Source organism: Anthonomus grandis, unplaced genomic scaffold, assembly GCF_022605725.1.
Source record: "Anthonomus grandis grandis unplaced genomic scaffold, icAntGran1.3 ctg00001051.1, whole genome shotgun sequence".
NCBI lineage: Eukaryota > Metazoa > Arthropoda > Insecta > Coleoptera > Curculionidae > Anthonomus > Anthonomus grandis.
This window is the reverse complement of record NW_026088662.1, coordinates 6,481-18,005: the sequence shown is the minus strand read 5'-3', so window position 1 is coordinate 18,005 and position 11,525 is coordinate 6,481. Positions and strand designations below refer to the sequence as shown.

The following is an 11,525-nucleotide window of genomic DNA, read 5'->3' as shown; positions in this document are numbered from 1 at the left end:
ACACATCTCGTGAGAGTTTAGACCAGTATAATACTGAATAAAACCAGGAAAAAATTTTGCGAGCAAAATTTTTTCTTGAGTGGTTTTGGACTAGACTATTTCACGAGATTATCAAAATTCCAAAAAAAATCTTTTTCATATAACAAATATATTTGACATCCTACCGAGTTGTTAATTTTGTCGCAGAAAAACCAGCATGTTGGTTTTGCCCAGGTAGGATCAGGTAAGTGTTTTGCCACTAGAAAACAGACTGTTGCTATGCTATTTTATCGGTGTAAAACACTCCGGTATAAAACAATAGTGAAATAGTCTATGAAAAACCTTTATTTGTAAAATTATTTCAAAAATTAAAATATGAGTTTATTAATTTGAAGGCCGATCCTGTATTCTATAAGGGCAGCTTAAAAATATTAAGCCCCACACAATGGGTCAATCGGTTTATTGATGCAATATTAGTAGAAGTCAACGGTATATCTAAAATTCTACAGTTAACGGAAAGATGAGGTTTTAACTTATTTTTATTTCTTTTTTTTTAAATTTTTTTTTGAAATTTCCTATAAGCACTTATTTTTATCGGGTCAATGCTTTTCTTGTCAGGTTGAAGTCTTAAGTATTTGACAAAATTTTCGTCTTTGCCTTTGTTTGAAATAAAAGCGACTCAAATTTATCTTAATCGGATTTTTATTTCGTTAAAAACACAGACTGTACATCACTGGTTCAATTAACATTTATCACGGTATTAAAACACATAAAATGGTAAATTCTGCCGATATAAAATATCGTTACAATCCACGACGGCCACGGACTTAAACTTATGTCATCGTAACGAATACTAATCGACAACCAAAACTTAACTAAACTACCAAATACGTACAAATATTATTTTTCAAGCCGGGAAGAAGATACTCGGAAAACCGTCTGGCTCTTTTCGCAAGAAGAAGGAGTTTTCGTACGGTCAAAAATGTATTAAACTTAAATATTATTTAAAGTAGCAAATTTTCTTAACATCCCCCCCGCCTTGAAAGAATCCAGACTTTCAACAAACCACAAAATACTTGTAAGATAATAAACCCTAACACCTAACATATCTTACTTTCTTCTTACATAAAACGGTTACAAACATGACTATGTTGACATATACTAACATAGTCTCAAAACAACTGTAAACCTAACTAAACGTAATTAAATTAAATTAACACATTACACAAACAACACGCACCCGTTATTTAATATCTGCTTCGATTGGAAGCGGACACAACTTAGAAAAAGAACGAGTAACTTCACCACGTAAAGTTTTAAGAGTTGCAACACGACTGGTTCCATCGACACCTGGATAAAGCCGTAATACTCGTCCCATTCGCCAATCCAAAGGTGGAATATTGTCCTCCTTGATCAAAACCAAGTCACCCTCCTTTAACTTGTCCATACTGTGCTTCCACTTGACACGATTTTGAAGTTCAGCCACATATTCCTTACACCACCTAGACCAAAAGCTCTGCTGCATTTGTTGCAGCTTTTCAAAACGCGCTAACCTGTTTTCACTAACACTAAGTAAGTTCTTATCAGGTACCGAGGTAAGCCGTCTACCTATTAAAAAATGCGCAGGGGTAATTACATCCAGATCGCGAGGATCGGATGACATCGGAGTTAAAGGACGTGAATTGACAATGGCCTCTATTTGACACAAAATCGTTGTAAAGTCTTCATAACTTAAATTATGATTGCCAACCACCCTTTTTAAATGATATTTGACAGTTTTGACGCCTGCCTCCCAAAGGCCTCCAAAATGAGGCGAGTAGGCAGGAATGAAATGCCATTCTATACCCTCATCTTTGACCAACCCTTCCAATTTGGATTGATTATCCTCTAAAAAATGACCAAATTCTTTTAATTTTGAAGAGGCTCCCAAAAAGTTTTTACCATTGTCAGAGTGAATTTCACTTGGTTTTCCCCTACGCGAGACAAACCTTCTAAGTGTGGCTATAAAAGCCTCTGTTGACAAACTTGTGACAACTTCTAAGTGTATGGCACGTGTCGTGAAACACACAAATAAACATATATAACCCTTATATAATCTATTACCGCGACCTTGTGCAATCTTGAGATTAAACGGCCCCGCAAAGTCCACCCCCGTAATATTAAAAGGAGGCTGAATCGTTAAACGTGATTTTGGAAGATTGCCCATTTGAATCCCAAGAGATAACGGCTTAACTCGCGCACATACCACACACTCGTAAATTATTTTCTTTACTAAATTTCTCCCCCCAATAGGCCAATACCTTTCTCTTATGGAGCTCAATACCATCTGAGGACCAGCATGTAGCAATATTTTATGTTCGTGCCTCACAATTAGCCTGGATAAAATATGTTTACTACTTAATAGGGCAGGAAACTTCTTGTCATACTCAAAACCTGACAACCTCAACCTACCACCGACTCTCAAAATACCATCTTTGTCAAGAAAAGCATTTAACCCTGACAATTTACCTTTTTTTATGAATTGACATTTCCTTAGAACAGCCAACTCCTTAGAAAAACTTTCACCTTGAGCAATTTTCACTAATTCCCTCTCAGAATTTCTCAATTCGTCCACAGATAACTCTCCAAAACGACGCAATTTCCCAAGTTTATTGCTCCTACAGTTATCCAGAAATCTTTTACACCAAGCAAAAATCCTCTTTAATTTATCAAAATCTGAAACCTTATTAAGTAGCTCAAAGGGAATATTCTCAACACAAACATGAGCCTGGATCTTTTTTCTGGTTTCTGGAAGTTTATCTAAACTCACAATTTCTACATCTTTAACAAAATATTCCAACTGTCCCAACCAATCAGCACCATTAAACCACATCTTGTTGTTTTTTAACTTAGATGGAAAGACACCCCTGGACACCAGATCAGCTGGGTTATCTTCAGATTTTACATATCGCCATTTGTCACAATCTACCAAAGTTTGTATCTGAGCCACTCGATTTGATACGAACTGATTAAACTGATTTGCCGGCGACCTAATCCAACTTAACACTACAGTTGAATCACACCATAAAATCATTTCATCAAAATGTAGCACCTTTGATTCTAAAACCTCCTGAACCAGTTTTGAGAGTAATAATGCAGCTGACAGTTCCAATTTTGGTATAGTTAAAGCCTTTATTGGTGCCACTCTACTTTTAGCACATAGTAATTTAACCTGCAAACAACCTAAACTGTCAACGGTTCTGATATAGACGCAAGCCCCAAATGCATTTTGACTTGCATCAGAAAACCCATGCAATTCCATCCTTTTTGGATTTTCACATGACACAAATCTGGGAATTAAAAGACTATTAAATTCCAACATTTCACTTTTAAACCTTAACCACTCATTCCTTAACTCTATTGGAATTTCATCATCCCACGACAATTTAAGCAACCACAGTTTCTGTAAGATGATTTTAGGAATTATGATACTAGCACTTAGCAAACCCAACGGGTCAAATATCTGAGCAATGTCAGAGAGTATTTTTCTTTTACTTATCACATCATTATTCAACGAAGATCCAATTTTATACGTAAACACGTCCAAAGAACAGTTCCAAAATAGTCCTAATGTTTTGGTTTTTTCACCTTCACCTAGATCCAACACAACATTATGCCCTTCTATATCTGGATTATCTGGACCCATCTGACTCAAAAAAACCTTGTTATTGGAGCAAAACTTTCTTAACTCGAAACCTGCTGATATTAAAATACTAGAAGTCTCTTTACACACCTCTATTGCCTCTTCTAGAGATGACGAACCGGAAATGAGATCATCCACGTAAAAATCAGCATTTATCATTCTAGAAGCATTCGGATGACTCGCCTGGTAGTCCAACGCAAGCTGCTTTAGACACCTGACGGCTAAAAAGGGGCTAGATGTTAAACCAAAAACCACCGTGTTTAAATCATAGATCTCAACCTCTTCAGATGGATCATTTCGCCACAAGACCCTTTGTAATGACCTCTGATCATCCCTCAACCAAATCTGCCTGTACATTTTCGCAATATCTGCGCAAAATGCCACCTTGTTTTGCCTAAATCGTAACAGAATCGACAACAGATTATCCTGTATTTTAGGTCCAATGTATTGTAAGTCATTAATGGAGACGCCACTGCTTGACTGTGCCGACCCATCATACACAACTCTTAATTTTGTTGTAGAGCTGTCCTCTTTAATCACTCCATGATGTGGAAGAAAGAAAGACACCTCATCCTCCTGAAAATCACTAGTCTTAGTCATGTGGCCCACTCTTTCATATTCGGCCATATATTCGCCATATTGCTTACGCAACGACTCACTTTTTTGAAACCTTCTTTCCAAGGAAAATAATCTTTGCAAAGCCATTTGTTTTGAATCTCCAAGTTTATCTACAGAATCTTTCAAAGGAATAGTCACCACAAATCGACCATCCTCACCACGAGAAGTTGTAGAAACAAACAAATTTTCACACATTACCTCCTCAGAAGACAAATTCTCATTTTTTGTCAATCCTGGTTCCTCCCATTGCCAAAACTTTTGCAACTGATTTTGCTCATCCAAATCCATTGCAAAATTACAAATAGTTTTAGAATTTTTCCCACCAGATATATTATTTTGGAACTCTCCAGAAATAATCCAACCCAAACATGTATTTTGGAGGCATGGCATACCATTGCCCAACGATATTTGCCCATCTCGCACGAGTTTCCAAAAAAATCCAGCCCCAATCAGCATATCAATCTCTTCTGGGATATGGAAGCCTGGATTTGCCAGCTGAATATTTCCAGGGATATTCAGTGCCTTCAAATTGACCTCATAAAGTGGAAGTTCCTCACTTATGCTCGGAATTATTAAACATGAGATTGAAGCCTTAAAGTTACCCAAACTAGACAAAAATTCAACCTCACACCTTTTTTTTACATTGCATGCGCTTTGACTAATCCCTACCACAGAAACGTCGACTGGTTTACCCTGCAACCCTAACCTGTTATACATCTTTTCCGTCAGAAAGTTGCTCATCGAACCCGAATCCAATAAAGCCCTGCATTCATGTAGTTCACCATAGACATCCTTAACCTTGACCACCGCTGTTGAGAGCAAAACCTGTTGGCCGCGATACCCACAATTTTTACCGCTACTCGTAGACATAGTGATACTAGTCTGCTCTGTACCTCCACTCGTAGTACTAACAACAACTTCCTGGCCCTTATTTACCTGAGCACTACTCCCCTCTAAGGAGGCCCTAGAGTAGTGTAATAATGTATGATGATCCATACTACATTTTGCACACTTAGGTGCAGTACACTTCATACTAAAATGATTAGAGGAAAAGCAGCACATACAAAGCCTATTTCTTTTTACAATACTAACTCGAATTGGAACAGGGAAATTCAAAAACCTTTTGCAATTTACCAGTTCGTGAAGGTCTTTACACACTGGACACTTCTTACCAACGCTTAAAAATGCCTTTTGTTCCTTGGGTTTACGCCAGTTACCTGAAATGTGATCTTTCTCTACCTTGGGACTCCTAGAATGTTCTAGAGTTTCCAACAGATCAGCCCTACCTTTAATAAACTCTTTAAAATCTGACAACAAAGGAGTTTCATTTTTAACCTTAAGGCTCTCCCACTCTTTTAAACTAATACGATCTAACTTAGAGGCTAAATGATGAATTATTAAATCATCCCAAGATTGCACCGGTCTACCCAAATTTTCTAATGCCCGCAAATGTTTCGACACCGTATCACACAAGTTTCTCAAGCCCTCAGAAGACTCATGTCGCAAAGGAGAAACCTCAAAAATTCCCGAAATGTGGTTTTGGATAAGTATTCTTTTATTATTAAATCTTTTACATAATGACTCCCACGCTATGTTGTAATTTACGGCGCTAAACTCAATAGATTCGATTACTTGCTTAGCAGACCCCAATAACTGCGCCCTCAAATAATGAAATTTCTGTACTTCACTGATACCCTGATTTTTATGGATTAAACTCTCAAATGTGTCTTTAAATTCCAGCCATTTATTATAAGACCCATCAAAAGTTGGAATATTAATTAACGGTAATTTAACACTATTTGAAAGATTTTCCGTAACCACATTGCGAACCGCGTTGTTCACATTTAAACTTGCCCCAGAATTCATGTTTGAGGGTGCCTCAGATACACTCGAAATATCGCTTTTATTATCCCCGTCCTTACGAGATTTTAATATCTTTTTTGCCCTACTCACCGCTTTAAAATAATCATTTTCAAAAGCATCCCTCTCACTAAGCCTCAATTCAAAATCTTCTTCATTAGAATTTAATTCTATCTCAGTTTGATAACCCTCAAACTCCCCAAAGATTTCCTCAATTTTGTTACATCTAGTTTCTAACTCTATAAGAAGGGTTTCATCTAAAAGCTCATTTTCCCCCAAATTAGAAACTTTATCCTCAATTTCTGCCAAATATTTTCTGAAAAGAGTGATTCGCCCCTTCACAGCCCCTCGCTTTTTAATTAACAATTTAAGCTCTTCCTCCATTGTACAATTTTATATAAAAGCCCTGTATCCTAATACGTAACGCAAACACAAATATGCACCAAAATTTATAGTAATATAGAGGCCACAAAATTCTTAACCTATGTTACCTGTTCTTTACTATTTTTTACCAAATCTTACTCGCCACACTCCACACTACGAAGCACTGTCCAAAAAAGTCCACTTTTTTAAGCCACTTGCGGCTTAAGAGCCCACCCAATAAGGAATAAGGCCACCAGCACCAGCTACCAACACCTCCTGGGTCCCCACAAATAAACCCTTCAAATAGCGTACAGCTCTTCACAGCGCGTTTAGTATCCACAGCAAAACGCTTAATAAGCCAGCTATTTGTAACTTGCCTCTCACAATAGACAAATTCCCAAATTAAACAAATTCCAAGTCCGGGCCTGACTATTTACGATTGGAAAGTCCACACTGGAATTCACACATCAAATTCACTTTCCAATCCCCAAATTGTGTTTACCAATTTATACCGTTTTATCCAAGAACCAATCGTGCAACACCATGCACGAAAACACTAAAAGTTCACATGGAAGGACCCAAAAATAATAAATCCGAGCTCGAAGACCAAAAATGTTTGAAATAAAAGCGACTCAAATTTATCTTAATCGGATTTTTATTTCGTTAAAAACACAGACTGTACATCACTGGTTCAATTAACATTTATCACGGTATTAAAACACATAAAATGGTAAATTCTGCCGATATAAAATATCGTTACAATCCACGACGGCCACGGACTTAAACTTATGTCATCGTAACGAATACTAATCGACAACCAAAACTTAACTAAACTACCAAATACGTACAAATATTATTTTTCAAGCCGGGAAGAAGATACTCGGAAAACCGTCTGGCTCTTTTCGCAAGAAGAAGGAGTTTTCGTACGGTCAAAAATGTATTAAACTTAAATATTATTTAAAGTAGCAAATTTTCTTAACAGCCTTTTAATATTAGATTTTTTTTTGCACCAAAAAAAAGAGAGCACCTTACTACATACTTTAAAAAGATCTTGTTTGTATCGTTATGCTTACTACAATTAAGTAAATTAGTGTAAATCTCTTTTGACAAAATGTTTTGTAACACTATGTAAACTTTTTCCCTGTCACATACTCTAGGTATTAAGTAAAATAGCCTTGGTAATGCCTCACTAACTAAATAATTAAGATAGGTTCCTGGAATCGCTAACTTACAATTTTCATATTGTCGGGCTTGAATGAAATCAAGATCCACCATTTGATCTCTACCAGACATGTTTTGTTTACATCGTTTACATTTAATTAACTTATTCATTTTTCTTAAAATAAATCCAGATATATAATTATAAGTGCATTTAGCTATTTTTGATCTCCTTATAATTAAAGCAGGAGGAAGGCTTTTAATATTTTCTTCGATATTTGTACTTTTTTCTTCGCTAACATCTTGTTTTTGGAAATTATCATTTAAAATGAAATGTTTAAAATTATCCAAGGGCCCGTCAGTCTCATCCTCCTCACAATTGGCCCCTGGTGAATGTCTCGACATAAAACTATGTTATATTTTTTTTTTCTAAAGTGCAATAAAATGGAATGATGGTAGTGAAGCGATGAATGCCAAGTTAATCAAAAGAAAAGAAGTACTAAAAATAGTGAAAGGTTTATGGCCTTAAGAGGGTCTCCAAAAGTTGTTTGATGCCCGGAGGAACTTAACCCCTCTTACCTGAAACGCCCAGAGAAGGAATCCTTCACAATGCTGCTAGCTCAAGCCGATGTGGGTTCTAGCTTCTTTCTCAACCAAATGAACCAAAATTTCTTAGGTAGTAACTACCCAAGAGTTACCCAACTAAATGTCAAAATCAGTATGGCGCCACCAAGTTTTGGATTTTATATAATCCCAAAGGACGCCCAATATTTATCAAAATTTATTTAGGCAAGTTCAAAACGAAACTTGGAAAACAAAATCAAAGTCAAATCAGTATACACTATTGTTTCCAAATTACCTATGATATTCCAACCTACTCAACTCAAGTGAAAAACAAATTAACAACAGAAAATAACAATTTATTTAAGTCTTGATTATCACAGAGAATTATGTTATCTTATTTATCATTAAGAGGAATAATTATTTAAGTTGGTAATAAGGAACCACAACATCACACAAAAAAATACACAATCAAAGTGTGGTTGTCAAAATAAAATAAATTATGTTACACCCAAACTTTGGGGAATGAAGCTTCAATTCAATTAAACTAATAACTTACATGGCCCGGTATATCCCGCCACAGACATTGACCTAAGCAAAAAAAAAAAAATAACAACCCTAACTGTTGAAGCTTCCCCACTTAAAAATTACCCTTTTATTAGTTTACTCTAATATTTACTAGCTAATCTGAGAAAATTTGACATCTTAGGAGTAGTCTGAAAATAAATAATATAACCCAAGTATATACTCGTAGTACTACGAAGCCGGCTGCGTCTTACCTCACAGGAGTCACTTGTCACACATATATGTACTCTTATCAGTAATATTCAATAATAAAATAGCATCGATTAAATAATGTCAATAAAATTTTAAATAAGCTTATGTATGTATCTCAACTCAAAAGATAAAAGTTGTGATAATAAAAATAAAATAAGAGAATAAAAAAAATGTTATGTTGTGTCACCTAGCTCCACACACAGCAGACTACTTCAGATTCGAGACTCTCCCAGACATCCAAATCCCAGTCAAAGAAAAAAAACTGCAGGCTTCCAAGCTTCACCTCTTCCACTTCACAATACGCCAAGCTCTGGTAGTGGTCTAGGTTAGACGTTAGCTCACAGTTGCTTAAAATCTCCTTCTAGATTAGAGCCAGTAGAGTACATAACCCCAAAACGAAAGCACCATGTGACATGAAGAAATCAGGTCCGTACAAAAAAAATCCGTTCAAAATCCATGTTATGTAGCTCTAGTAGCCAAAAGAAAAGAAAAAACCTATACTATCAGTATAAACGATAAATTCAAGAATACCTACTTGCTAATTAAAATTGTCCCCTGCCAATGCCAATCAGAACCGCTATTTTGCCGATGTTCGAGGGCACGTGAAAAATTATTAGGTTTTAAATCGCCATAAAGGCCAGTAAATTCAACAAAACAACAAATTACAGCATTACGCCCAAAAAGTTGATTTACTATCACCACATTTAGTCAATTATATCCCCATATGGGTAAAATTCACACGAATTTCATAAAGAACTAAAGCACTCTTCACTTCATGACGGCGGTCTGGGAAAAAGGAACGACCGCAGAGGTCAAACCCGTATTTAAGCAATCACGCACAAAGTGTATTGCCAATCGAAATATATAACAAAATAACTTAACTTTTTTTTATAAGTACCATAAAACCTTTTATAAAAAATAAATAACAAAATTTGTGGCCCAAGGAAGTTGGCAATGAAAATATGTGTCACTATGACAATCAATTTCGATTTTGCCTAGACCAGCAACTTCTTGCTATCTTCCAAGAAAACTAATATTTACATTAGATAAAAAGAGACAAAAATTAGATAGGTCAGTCCGAGTAAAATCAACCAGCATATCTGGTATGGTCAAGCCAAAATCAGATATTGTACTATGAACAGTACAACATACACAATAATTGTACATGCCCAATTAATCATTATTCGTTATAAAATAATTAAATAAAGTATGGAATAAGCAATATGGGATATAATTTAAATTCTAAAATATTTCTTTAGTCCAGAACCGGGTTTTATAAGAGTATAAATAAAATTTCATTAACAACCAGTACAATATGAAGCTGAAATGTACAAAACTAAATGTGTCCTTAAAAAAAAGAATACTGTAATTTGAAATGGCTAGAGAACAGAACTATGGGTTACTTGGGAGGCTATTACAGAGAGGGCATTACTAGTATCAATCATTAATATTTGTAAAATATCTATTTTGAAAATATAACTGTAATTAGTGCTTTAATAAAGAGTATAAAATGCCAATTTTAACCTGTAACAACTATTAGTTAACAAAGCCTTAAACGAGGTTATAAAATGATTAACACTGGGATTATTTTCCCTTCCACTATATCCCCTAACACATGAAAAAAAATTTTCTAGGGCATCCTGTTGGATAACCCTTGTCAATATATATGCTTTTGGATATAAGGATATTAGTATTTGACAAAGATATATAAATCCTCTTATAGTAATAATTAAATTTTTGATAGATGGAACAACGACAAAATTAGTACCTACTTTATATTTCATGGTTTCTAATATTTTTATTGCCTCGTACCAAAAAAAAATGTGGGAGCTACCTGCTGACACCCCCGCTTTTAACGGCTTGCCTGCTACTTCAAACTTTTTACTTGAATTTAGGGAGTCAAAAAGCTTGTCCAAAAAGAAAATTAAATTTGCTGTTCCGATTGCATCCTTATCCAGGTTCAAAGGTACATCTGCAAAAAAAATAATCAGAAAATAAAGACATAAAAACATGTTAAATATTAATTTAAAAACTTAATCCAACTTAATATTTTCTTCATGTAAGATGCAACTTGGTGACTAAAAACTTGCGTACAGCATTTGACCCGCATTTTTCTAATTTTTCCTCGAATTACGTGTTCGTCTGTTAGTTTTGGACACAGACGAACGTCTTGGTCTTCTGTATCCAAGAAATACAGCTGCTCAATGTGGTCCCACTTCGCAACATTTGCTTCTCCATTCAATTGCAAATGAAGATCTTTTGTAAGTAAGTTATTACGTATTCGTTTAAAAAGGTGTGGTGTGTCATATAGGGGTATGACTTCCTTTTTATCCACTAAAAAGCCGACGTATCTGTCATCAATTCCTTTTTTTATACAGTACTCTTTTGTTTCCTTCTTTAATTGGTTTATGGCAGATTGATTTGGGGCTCCTCGATCGCAGACTGTCGCTAATATATTAAGACCTATTTGATGGCAATGCTGAACAATTTCTTTTATAAATGTTTTAATTGTTTCTGATTTTGTCGG

General features: G+C 35.4%; 1 protein-coding gene across 1 annotated transcript; it reads right to left on the bottom strand.

Moving 5' to 3' along the window:
- Positions 1 to 80: 80 nt before the first annotated feature.
- Positions 81 to 10,525, bottom strand: LOC126750019 (uncharacterized). The gene is made up of 2 exons (XM_050459530.1): positions 9,534 to 10,525; positions 81 to 9,467 (listed from the first exon to the last, which is right to left on the bottom strand). Exon 2 carries the CDS (start codon positions 6,521 to 6,523, stop codon positions 1,223 to 1,225), a length of 5,301 nt encoding a protein of 1,766 aa, XP_050315487.1. The 5' UTR covers positions 6,524 to 9,467; positions 9,534 to 10,525; the 3' UTR covers positions 81 to 1,222.
- Positions 10,526 to 11,525: the final 1,000 nt, after the last annotated feature.